Source organism: Eulemur rufifrons, chromosome 5, assembly GCF_041146395.1.
Source record: "Eulemur rufifrons isolate Redbay chromosome 5, OSU_ERuf_1, whole genome shotgun sequence".
NCBI classification, from domain to species: Eukaryota; Metazoa; Chordata; class Mammalia; order Primates; family Lemuridae; genus Eulemur; species Eulemur rufifrons.
The window spans coordinates 51601592-51614406 of record NC_090987.1 but is presented as its reverse complement, the minus strand read 5'-3'; the positions used below and the strand labels follow the sequence as shown (position 1 = coordinate 51614406).

At 48.6% G+C, this 12815-nt stretch overlaps 1 protein-coding gene across 3 annotated transcripts in view; it reads left to right on the top strand.

Annotated features, from left to right (window-relative positions):
• The first annotated feature begins 1083 nt into the window (after positions 1-1083).
• Positions 1084-12815, top strand: part of PIEZO2 (piezo type mechanosensitive ion channel component 2) — a 459581-nt gene continuing 447849 nt past the window's right edge. For all 3 annotated transcript variants that reach the window (XM_069468281.1, XM_069468280.1, XM_069468279.1), the window contains exon 1: positions 1084-2092. In XM_069468281.1, coding sequence (XP_069324382.1) covers positions 2029-2092 — 64 coding nt within the window. In that variant the 5' untranslated portion in view covers positions 1084-2028. The remainder of the gene's footprint in view (positions 2093-12815) is intronic.

Here is a 12815-nt window from a genome sequence, read left to right as displayed (position 1 = left end):
AAAAAGAAAGAAAAAAGAAAGAAAGAAAGAAAGAGAAAGAAAGAAAGAAAAAAAGGAATGTCCACAAAAACATTTAAAAGACTAAGGAAACCAGGGATTAACACAGAGAACCAAGGTTTGCATAGTTACATCAGCTGACCACTCCATCCTTTTCAACCAATGCCAGCCAGGAACGCAGGTGTGGAATGGAAGTCAGATCCTTCCCACTGCGTCCTCTTGATGCAAAAACCAGTTCCGAACTGTCCTCTCTCTACAGATAGTATAAAAAGATCCTCTTTCTCCTTGTCCTGGCAGAGCAAGACCATGCTCTAGCAAATCTCCCCTGCTCTTGAAGAGTGGTTAAATGAGAGACCCAGGCACACTGGAGTCTCCCAGGTAGAACCAGATTTCTCTAAATCTTGTCTAGAAAACAAGCAAAAGGGAGGGTATCAGGAGAAAGGAAGAATATTCTCAGTACCAATATACTTTTTCCCCAGAGCCACGACAAGCAAGGAACAAACCTGAGTCAACAACAAAAGTTCCCTCCAAATGTACAAAGTGAATCTCAACATGTAATTTCGGTGCTCATTCTGGGAAAAACCCGGGATTCCCAGAGCCCATTCAGAATGGAAACTTCTTGGTGAAGTTAAATATGGACAGGGTCAATGATCCGGATTAATTTCGGTTCTGTTCTTCTTAATCAATGCCATTGAGTACCTGTGGACTCAGCAGAAGCGACAGTCCCAGAAACCTGGTCAAGCCCCTGGCTACTCTCTTGCAGGGCCTGCGCATTTGCCCTGGGGCCCTAAACAATTCCCTGGGTTTGGGCAAGCTCAGGGCCATGCCGGGAGGACAGGATGCGGGGACACGCAACCGGAATGACAGGAGCGCGCAGAGCCGCGTGGGTGCGGGAGCGAGCAGCGGGAGGGGCGAGCGGAGGCGAGCAACCCACCTCTCCCGGGCCCCTCTCCCTGCGCGGATGCAGGCTCGCCCCCCGCGCCCGTGCACGGCGCCTGCTTCCCAGCCGCCAAGGGGCGGGCTCCGCGCTCGCCGTCCCATTGGCGCGGGGACACGCCAGTCGCCAGTGAGGGCTTCGAAAGTTTCATTGAAGGTGGAGAAGTGCGTGCTCGCCGGGAGCCCCCGCTGCCGCGCTAGGGCGAGGCTGCACGGCGGCGGGCCGGGGGCGCGCTGGGCACTGGGACTGCGTTGGGTTTTTCGTTTCTTTTGTCAATTGAGGCGGTGGGGGAGGGCGTTGGAGCCTGACCCACGCGCTGTGCGCTGTCGTCTCCATTTCTGCCCACGCGCTCACGATTCCTTCTAGTGAGGGAGGGACTGGCAGCGCCACCAGCGGACCGACACGGGCCCCGCGGTGTCGGGGATGGTTCTGCGCTCCCGGCAGCTCCCGCCCGAGTCTCTCCAGCCGGAATCTGGGGGGCGCAGAGGCTGAGCCGCGCCGCTGCTCGGGGACCCACCGTGGGCCGCCCGGGCGCTGGAGGCTGTAGGGCAAGCCTCGGGGCCAGGGGCGGCGCGCGGCAGCCTGCGTGGGCAGAGGGGCCAAGGCCGGGCAGCCGAGACACGTTGGCTGCAGAGCGGGCTCCGCGCAGAAAACTCCCGGGCGGCCCCTGAACTACGCCCCGGGAGCCGGGAGTGAGGGCTGCTCGCCCTTCTCTCCCTTTCCTCGCAGCGCCGCCTCCCAGGACCTGCCAAAGGGTCCCTCTCCAGGGCCCCAGCCCCTGCTGCCCCAGAAGAAGCCGGCGCCGGATTCTGGATCCCACACTTCATGGGCCGGCCGCAGGGGCGCGGGCGCCTGGCTAGGTGGCTGCCAAGGGCCTGGTGAGGGGCTGCCCAGAGCCCGGGGGCGAGAGGCGGCTGAGAGCCCCGTGAGCGCGCCCTCGGGGCGTAGAGCGCGGCGGCCGGCGCCCAGGCAATGCCTGGGCGGCTGCGAGCCGCCGGCGGCAGGAGGCCCTAAGCGGGCATGGGCCTGGCGTCCCAGCAGCCCTAGGGACCCTCGAGCCTCGCCCCTCCGCTCGGACTCGCACGACCAACGCGATGGCCTCGGAAGTGGTGTGCGGGCTCATCTTCAGGCTGCTGCTCCCCATCTGCTTGGCAGTAGGTGAGTCTGGTCCGCTCAGCGGGGTTACTTGGGGAGAGTGAGGGGGCAGCTAGCTGGGTGGGGGGCCTCCTAGCAAAGGTAAGGGCTCTAGTACTCTGGAATTCGTTTCGGGAGGCCCGAGCCGAGGCCCGGGTGCCAGCAGCGTCAGCCGCGCGCTGTCCCGGTGCCACAGCCCGGCTCTCTCATTTCCCGCTCTGGGGCGCACGATCGGGGTCTCTCTTAACCTCCCAGCTGCAGAGTCCGGGTGACCGGATTCGGTGTGTGCTGGAAACTGTGTTAAATTTAGTCGCACGTGGATTTTCTTTCGTGGAGTACTGACTTGTGCACAAAGGATGCCTGTCTGGCCGGAAGGCTGTCGTACCCCGATGGTAGGTAGAGCACAGGATCCCACTAGAGTCCACCGCCCCAGAGTCCCCAGACGCACAGCGCACAGGACATCCAGACGGTATGGAGGCCATCTCTCCCTACCCCACATCCCAGCAGCTGTGAAGGAAGAAGAGAACGACTCCTGGAGTTCTAAAAAGAAAAGGAGGGGCAAGGTACTGGGAAACACGCTTTGAAGTTTCTTACTTTCATTTAGCAACACAAAAGCCCCTACTGCAAAAGTGCTGGATGCTGAGGCTACTGACCCACAAGACGTAGTCCCGCCCTCCCAGCGCCGCCCTCTCCAGATATTTAAAGGGTTAGAAAGCGGGGTTGGAACTCCCTGGGACTGGCGAGGCTTCCGGGAGGGCCCCAAGGAAGCCTCCCTGACGCCCAGACAGAGCGTCGCGCCGTTTCCACAGGGCTGGCAGGGCGTGAAAAGCAACCGGGTGCAGCGTTCTTGGAGTGGGGGACTTTCTGAGTTTCTCCTCAAATAGACAGTGCTGTGACATTGACGCCTAAGCCTAAGGGCGACCGAAGAATGCGCCCTTCCTTCCCTCTTTCCCCGCCCTCCAGACCTAGAAAACAGAACACTTTTAACCACGTAGCAATTGCATTTACAGAGAGGGCGTTGCCGTCGCAGAAATGGCCAACTTTCTGCATGTCGCCAGAGGTCGATGACTCGAGATCACACCTGTGCTGCATTATTTGCGCAAGTAATTGAAAGGGGGCTCTAGCGCACTTGGTGCGTGCGGGTCCATGCCGGCTACCGGGAGGATTTTTGTGACACGCTTAGTGAGTGAAGCGTCCAGGAGGTGTCAACTCAAGGAACCTCCGCGGAAAACCCGGCAGGGCTCTCCAAGCGGAAGCAAGCCGTGGCCACGCGAGGGGCCCGCGTGTGCACGCCGCCCTTGCCCTCTACTTGCAGTTCGAATTTCCAGGCAGGACCGTTTCGCAGGAGTCTTTGTCCTTAACAAGCACCTGGGTAGATGAGGAGCGCAGCTCCACACAGCGAATATGGACCTTTTCATCCGCAGTTCGGAAAGCGATTTGGGGAAAGATTTTTTTGGGTGCGTTACACACAAGTGGTGCCACTGTTCTGGGATCGTCTCTGTAGCTGAAGCGCCTGGCACTGTGCCAGGCACGTCTACTGTTTGCCCATTGGTAGCTAGTGCTAGAGTTAACAAGAGGCTTTTAGCATGAGAGGCGATTTGTAGTGGTGGATGTTGACAGGGGAGGGGACCTGGGAAGTGGTATTAGGTCAGAAGCCACTCTTCTTCCTCCGCAGCCCCTCCATCCCCCCTCACTTCCCCCACAGTCCCTCTAGTTCGCCATCTCCCCTCTTCCCTCTCTGCCCTCTCCCCGGCCAGCCCCTCCCTGCGATTGTTGGAAGAACTGGGCAGTGGTCCCCTGCAGCCAGCTGGGTCCACTCTGACTTGCACCATGAGCCAAGTGAAATGACAGCAGGGATAACCCGCTGACTGCACCACCTACCCTGAGCTTGGGCTCCTGTAGGACTCAGTTCACCTGACCCCATGTCCCATGCCCTACAGCCACTGGGATTGGCACTATGGCATTGATTGCTGCCAGCCTTGGTGTTTCACCTCTGGCAAAGCCCTTCAGTGGGACTGTAGTGCTGTGCCCTCCAGAGAGGAACTGGCCAGGCCACAGTTCCAGAGGGTGAGGGGGGCCTAAAGGGGGTGGTGTGGGGGGCGCAGAAGGCGTAAGGTGCCAAAGGGGCTCCAGTGGCCTGGGGCAGAGCAGGGGTGACTGCCCAGAGGCTGAGGTCCAGGCCTGGCTCCTCCACCCCTATCTGGACCCAGCTTCTTCCACTGCACTTGGCAGTGACCCCAGCGGTGTTCACCTCCTGTAGGTTTGGGCTTGGGAGGTTGGGAGGAGCTGGGCTTCCAGGGACACCAAGATAGTAGCCCTGGGACCCCTCACCTGCTCCTCTGCTGCTTCCAGGACACCTGAGCGCTGGGAGGATTCTTGGGCTGTTTTCCTTGACCAACTCTCTCCTCGGGACTCCCACACCTCTCTGGGCACAGGGAGGCTGACCTGGGTGTATGAGAGTGTATATGTGTGAGTGTCTGTGTGAGCGTGTGTGAGTGTGTAAGAGTGCACGTATGTGAGTGTGAATGGCGTGTGCATGTATGAGAGGGTGTTATGAGTGTGAGTGTAGCGGGTAGAAGGCTGTGGTCCCCCAACTCAGCCTAGAGCCTGCTGTGTTCCCAGCCTCTCGGAAACCTGGCCTGGGGCAAGCAGAGGAGATGGACGGCCCCCCAGCTGGGGGAGAGCCAGAGCTGGACTGGACACAGACTGAGCCCCTCACATGTTGCTGCTTAGGAAAAATAACCCACATCCTGGAAGATTAATGATGCCTTCTAATTGCTATACTTATAGGTACCAAAGAGCACTGGGTAGATGTCGCCTTATTTGAGCATTTGCTTCTCTTCTACAGGAAGTGGAGATTTTCAAGGTTATTGGAGGGTTTTCAGGTCTCCTTCCTCCCAAGGTGCTACTAAATCAGATATTCAGGTTTCCCTAATATCCTGAGCATGGAGAGTGCAATGATCTGCTTGCTATTAGAATTGATTTTACATTTTAGCTATCTATTTTTATATTTGGAAAAGGCAGCCTTCAAAGCCAAGCCTTTGCAGAAGCTTATATATTTTCTCCTTTAAACCCATTTCTCTAACACTGATGTTGAAATTTTCCTTCACAGAGATGCCCTAGTCTTTTCACCTAATGGATGGATATTAAAAAATAACTTCCATTGTGTTTAATCTGTTGTTTAGGGTTTTATTTCCCCCCTGTGAAAGAAATTGAAAGGGAAGTGATAAGTGAAATCAGTACTCTTCGATGTAGGTGTTGTGTGATTCTTGAGTATTAAAAGCAAAACAAAGCCAGCATAGAATATGTTGTTTACCATTTAAAATGAACATCAGTGGCAGATATGCCCACATCCATAGTGACTGAAAATTTTAAGTATCTCCAAAAATATCTGTGACTACTTGGTAGCCATCTGAGTTTTTTCTTACACATAATATATGAGGGGAAAAAAACAGGCGAAAACTTTCCATAATATTTTGGAATCCTTTCTTTTTTTTTTTGAGATAGGATCTTACTCTGTCACCCCAGGTAGGGTACAGTGGCATCTTCATAGTTCCTGAAACTGCCAGCACCTGGGCTCAAGGGATCCTCCTGCCTCAGCTTCGCAAGTAGCTCGGACTACAGCCATGTGCCATTATGCCCAGCTAATTTTTGTATTTTTTGTAGTGACAGGGTCTCACTATGTTGTTCAGGCTGATCTTGAACTCCTCGCCTTAAGTGATCCTCCCGCCTTGGCCTCCCAAAGTGCTAGGATTACAGATACGAGCCACCATGCCTGGCCATATTATAGAATCTTTAATAATTATAATAGTATCTGATAATTTTTGAACATTTTACAAATATTTTTACATTTATCTTCTTTTAACATGATGCTACTGTAACACCCATGTCTAGGTATATTATTTGAGTTTATTCCAGGGTCAGGAATGGACTGGTGTGTTTTTATTCACCCTCCTGACCCATTCATTCCATCTCGCCTAGTCTTGCCTAGAAGACCCACTTACCAATTTTCAGGGGGAGGGAAGAGGAAGCCTGGCTGGGGCAGAACAGAGGGAGAACGGGACAGCCAGATGCCATGGCTGGTGCTTCCCCTAAATAAAGTGACCAGAGCTTAGGAAAGAGCAGAGCAGAAAAGAGGACTGATTCTTCCACAACTGGTGCTCTGAGAAAAAACATTGAAAATCCAGAAAGAATCTCTAAAATTCCCTTTAGAGATAGTTGGATTATAGTCTGAGTAAAAATATGGGATCACTTTTGAAATAGATATAGGTACGTTATCTAATAGTAATTTTCTTTTTACACCATAATATATTTTTCTCTACATATTCTACATCCTTTTGAAATCACACTTACACACAGTCCAAGAATGACGAATGAATGAAGCTGATTTTTCTCAGATCAGTGTTAGTGTCCCCTGTTGCTGTGTCTGTAGCTCTCGGTGGTAGGCGGTTTCAGCTGCTAAAGGATTCACGGAAAGCATGTAATAAAGTAACTTTCTTTTCTGTCACACCTTCTCAGCCTTATATAGGTAGATACTATTCTTCACTTTCAGAGATGAAAAAAGTAGTAGAAAAGTATAGTTTCATTCTAAAATAAAGTATTTTGTCAATGCGGATGGGCACGAGCACTTTGCTGAGCCGTGGGGGCTGCAGCTGCGTGTCCATGCTGTCGTTCTGTAAACAGGTGTGTTGCTTTCAGGCAGTGTGCCTTTGTTCATAGTCAGAGATAAGCAGGTCACTTTGAAGGTCATCTTTAGGGGAGGACGGTGTTGCCATGTGGCAATTTAAGAGACTCCTGTCCACATCCTGGCTCTGCCCTTCACTATGTAATTGTAGAGTTGTTTTGTTTGTTTGCTTCATTTTCCTTTCTGTAAAATGGAGACATTCATATCTCCGTCTTTGAGTGGTTGTGAGATAGTGTGCACAGCACACCTTGTACAATGCTGACACACTGCAGGTGCTGCATTACCGTATGAAGATGAGCAGAGAGCAGGGATGCTTGGGGAATGTCTCAGTCGAAATTAACAGACTAACAGGTCGTAGCATGGACCAGGAGGAGGCTGATCCGAGTACGTGGGATTCATAGGAAGGCAACTTAGTGCCTTCCTAGAGCCAAATTATGGGAAATTTGGTGTGTGTGTGGCGGGGAGGATTTTTAATCATCAGGATCTATCTCACTAGCTTTACTCAATATTCCGTGTATCTGCAGCTGCATTCCTTCGATTAAATAATATGTTCTCCTTAGAACAATATTAATAGTGTTTACTTTTGTCTTTCTAATACTAGGGTATCATTTTAATCTTTATTTAATATGATTTGATTTTATTTTTAACAAGGCATTTTCCTTTTGGATCCTTGTGCTACTAATAGTTGTATATGAAGTTACATAGTAACAATGTGTATAATATTATAATTTTTTGTGTAAATATTCAGGAGAATTTAGAATGGTATAAGCCCACCTGGATATCAAAGAACAATTAAGAATAATAGGATGATACTAGGTATGTAATGTACAACATTAGATTTTGTAAGATTTGTAGTTTTAAGTAGTTTTGAGAACATGGAATAAAGCAAACAAGATAAATAAAATATCCCATTGAATTGAGGCTAATCACAAAGCTGTATTTGGAAAACATTTAAAAAACATTTGGCTGTCAGTATCAGGTTTGCCACATTCCTCAGAGCCTCCACTTGTGCTTTCAGACCCACCCAGGACACAGCAAGACCAGAACAGCGAGGAGCCCTGGAGCACATGCTGAGCATCCGTGCAGAGCCCATCAGACATACAGTGTTCAGCAACTTCCTCATCTTTGTACTGTCCAATAATTATGTAATTGGCATTTAGCTAAATTATTTTTGAAATTTAAGAGAGGTAGCATAATTTTGCATTTTTCTATCTATTGGTGGGTTTTTTAAAAAAGCTGTATAATAGTTACCGTTTTAAAAAATGTTTTTCATGGCTCCTGAGTAATATACATACAATTTCTGTTTGCCTTGCTATATCATATAGGATGGTGACGTTTTCTGGTCTTCTTGATTATTACTTGCTGTTTTTGAATTCTTCTTGTGCTGTACTGGTTGGACACAATTCTGTATTAAGTCAGGATATTATAAATGGACATATTTAAACTTTCTTTATATATGAATTTGCAAATTTGAAGTACATTTTATAAAATAGGAATGGATTTGTTCTATCTGGAGGTTAGTTCTGCCAGGACCTACTTGGGCTTTTTGTGGCAATTTCACTCATCACCTGGGGATGAAGCTTTTGATGAGACTTTACTCTCTTCAGAAGTTATTAGAATAAATAATGACCCAAATCAGATGACTGTCCCTGCAGCAGTTTTTCCAACTCCAAACTCTCCACCCTGCTTTAGATTCTACTTGATCAACACCAAGCATCTATCTTCCCCTGCAGCCTTCTCTGATGTGCTCAGAAAAGTTCTAGGTCAGGTGAACAAGCTGTCCCTCCACTGCTTAACCTGCACATTTGTGATGAGACTGTTGGTGCCACTGTCCCTTAGGTGCAAGTGCTGTCCACACCAAGTACCTCGTTTGTAGATGTTGCTCTAGATTTGGCCTCTCTTTTTCATCTTGGTCCACACATGTGTTGCCTGGCTTCGTGTCCTGTGTGTCCTGCATCCTAGAGAACCTCAAGCCTCCACGATGGCCTCGTGGCCTCTTTCTGTCTTTTCCTGGTGCGGGGCCGGATGTGCCTTCCCCTGCTCACAGCCCTGCAGACTCTGTTCTTCAGAGAAGGGTATTTGGGGACTTTCTAAGTGGTCAGTTATATTCCAGCTTTAACCTGGCCAAATCGGGCAACATAGTTGCCAGTGCACCACCTGGTTTGGGCCCGTAGGCTCCTATTCCTGTCCTGGTGACAAGTATGTTGATGGGCGGCCCTTTCAGCCAGTTCCAAGCAAAGACAATTTGCTTTTTGTGAGTCCTCTTTTCCTTTAGATTTCTCAGGGTAAGGAGACTTAGATAAGACAAACTTTATTTCTCTCCCACAGTCCTCAAGATGCAGTGGAGTGGGTGTGCCGGCTCTGCTCCATGAGGCTTCCCGGGACTCAGCCGCTGCTCTGCAGTCCCATGGGGGTTGTTCTCATCCCTGTGGCTCAAGACAGCCTGTTACTGTGTCCACATCAGGCTGGAGGTCAGAGGCAGCACATGCAGGAGAGACACTCCCTCTTCATGCGCTAAGGGCACAGCCGGGAAGCTGTGTGAATCACTTTTGCTCGCATGCTGAGCCTGAATTTCACAATCTTAGCCACCAACCTAACTGCCAAGGAAGCTGGGGAATGTCTTCTTCATTTTGGTGTTAAGGTGAGAAAGGTGGGTCTGTCGAGGTGACAGCGAGACAATAGATGTTAGCATGCTGATAGCAACACCAGTCTCTGACTCCTGCAGATGAAAGCAGTCAATGTGCCTTGCAGACCCTGCTGATCTCTGAGAACTACTTCACCACTTTCTTTGCTTCTAGACCTGCAGCTAGACTAATCCCTGCAGGCCCCTAACGGTGAGGTGCAAAGTGTGACCCATGAGGAGATGTGCCCTACTCCAAAAGAACTACCTAATTTTCCCAATTTATATAGAGGGAAATCTGGGGAACATGTGTGGGAGTGTGTATTAGGGAGTGGAGTAATCAAGGAAGGAACATAAAGTTGGACTGGACATAATTTATCGATATGGGCCCACCAAGCAGAGCTTGTGAATTCAAAATTCTACCTCCAGGGGTTAGAAAGGGCGCTTACAGTTTGTCTGCTTGGTTAGCTGAAATGTGGACCAAAAGGTGGCCTACACTAAATGAAGTAAAAATGAGTTCCCTTGGTACACTGTGGAGGAAGGTCTCCAAAGGCTTAGTGAGACTGGGGTGTTAAGTGGGTTTAAAATAAAAGTTCTGCTCAGCCACCTCGGGAGGGTCCAAAGGACACACCTTCTACCATGACTGTGAGATATTTGTGAGGAACTCTGTGGTCGCTCTCCTCTGCCGGTCAGAAATCACAGTGGGAGCTGCTGCCACTCACTGGGGATCCTTAAATGCAGTGTGGATAGTTGGATCTGGGTGGGACAGGCCACATGGCAGCCCTTGATCACCAAAGAGCAGGTGGGCGTGGTACCATCATGGATGGTGGGGCATAGCAGCAATGAGAATGGCCTGACTTGCAGACCATTGGCCTTGGCTACTGTTTCTAGAAGTGAAATTAGATGGGCCATTTTCTGAATTGTGACTTGATTTGCATTAAGCAGAAGAGCTCTAGGTCAAATGCACAAAAGTCTAGCTTGAATCAGAGAGTCACGGCCCCTCAAGCAATTCCCAGACTTGAGCAGTTTACAGAAAGTGCAGAACCCCTTAAGTGAAGGGGAAGCCAGGTCCCCTTGAGGAAGGACCCTGTTACACTGCCAATAACATTTTCATTTTACTTTTCCCATCCCATTTCCTTGAGTAACAAGTCTCTTCACTTAAAGTGCAAGTATCTGTGGGAAGATTAAATGGCTATTTGTTACCCGCATATTAATATAAGTTGGTTCAAATAGCTTATTTTCATCCTACCTTCCAGTTGGGATTGGATGGACATTTTAAATGAATGGGAGAAAGAGTTTTTAAATGGTGGATATGGGTATAATCCAGATGCCCAGGGTTTTTTTTTAGGGGATCATAGTTTCACTGGACATTTAAGAACTTATCAAGAAGAGTTTCAACACAGACAGTAGCACATCTTTCTCAGGGTCAGCTCTATATGAGAAAACAGGACATAAAAATCTTTCTCTTCCTCCTCCTCCTCCTTCTTTTTTTTCTTTTTCTTTTCTTTTTCTTTTTGCATTATATGGTTTCTGACATTTAAGGGGAACTGTGCCATCCTGATTGAGAAGCCCAGCTGTAAAGCTGGATTGTTTGGGCACAGATCTTGGCTTCGTCATGCAGCTGTATAACCTTGATCAGGTTGTTTTACCTCTCTGGTTTTGAGATATTTCATCTGTAACATGAGTTGATAGTAATAGTACTTAACTGAGAGGATTGTTGCACAGTTTGGATGAAAATGCTTATAAAGTGTTTTGAGCAGTGCCAGACATAAATAAATAGCAGCTCTTACATAGACAGTTCCAGACTCAGAAGTTAGGCATTGCTATTAGTTGAGTAAAATGCGTTGGCTAGTTTGAGTTCCTGCTCATCAAGAGAAACACAGTTTCCTTGGGCAGATAACTTGAGCTCCAATCAGCGTACAGGAAGCCTTGGAACATGACCTGTCAAAGGTGGGTGGCCTTGTCCTCGCACCATCCCCCAATCAGATATGCTGGTGGCCTCTGTGCCTGTGTTCATTGTTACCTTTGAAACAATATGACAACTGTGACATCTTTCTCTTTCTTTGATGCTCCTTCCCAGGCAGAATGAATTATTTCCTCTGCGTTCACCCCCTCCTTTGTTAATACTCAGCACAGAGTTTTGTGCTTAACTGTATGATCTCTCTTCTCTTCTGTGTGTCTGCAAGTTCAAGGACACTGTATAATCCTTGCTGATACCCCCAGCACTGAATGTACTGCTTAACATATAGATGGCAGCCATTTCAAAAAAGATTTCTTGAATTGTAGGCTTTTCAAACTGTAAAGATTGTGTCTGATCATTACCCTTCAGCTCTCCAGCAAGGGCTGTAATACACAGTGAGCACTGAAGAAATATTTGCCAACTGGCTAATTAAAACATTCTCAGAAGTCTGAAAATAGAGTTAGGTCTAGCTTTCTATCGCCATTGGTTTTGAAGTCTTTGAATATAAAATTTATAGCAGTCTAATTTATACTATCTGTGACTCTCATAAATGTGAATTTTATCAGTATGGCATTTAACACCTTTTACTTGCTTTGTAGTGAATAGAAAAGGAAAAACCCATTTGATGATGGTAAATCTTCGAGTACCCTCTTTGAAGTGCATATTATTTTTTAAAATGTTTTCGGCTCTACTGGAACCACACAAATCGATCTGTTTTCTCTTGTGGTCACATCCTCTAGGTCAGCAGTTTTGGCCACAGGTACAGAAAAGGAGGGAGAATGTACACCCTTAACAAGCTGGTAATGTTGACCCACCATGGAAGGATGTCAGCAATGAGCCATCCTTGGCCCTGCCACATCCTCCCCCTTTCTGCTTTCCCGGGACTGTCCCTGGCTGCCCGCAGCATGGGCTTGGGCGCTGCAGCAGGAACTCGGCCCCCAGAGAATCCACCCAGGCAGTGCACGGTGTGGACAGGGCCCTGGTCTGAAGGTCTGATGAACAAGTCTGGGTCCTGTTCATAACGAGGCTTGTGACTTTGCCAAGTCACAGAATTACATCGTCTCTAGAATGAGGTGTTCAAGGCTAAGACATATTTTCATGATTCTTAGAGTAATATTTCTGCACATCCTTTTTTAATATTAAAAGGCATGGCTACAAATCACCACTTTTTACCTACACACCAGAAGTTTCATATTTAAATTGTTCTGGCCTCTTAATAACCATCATAAATACATTACTTAGAATGTGCTCTCACTAAAAGGTTAGGCACTACTAAGGAAAATAGTTTTTTATCGTGTTAGATAATTTGATTCAGGATTTTACAGAACAGTTGGTTGTGAGGGAGAGACATTCTAGTGTGGGCCTGGCAATCCTGGAGTCTTGCCCATCCCCCCTCACTTGCTGCTGGCACGGAACCACACCGACCCAGCATCGCCCGCAGTCGTAATAACAAGAACAAGATGCGTGATCACCTTTAGTTTTG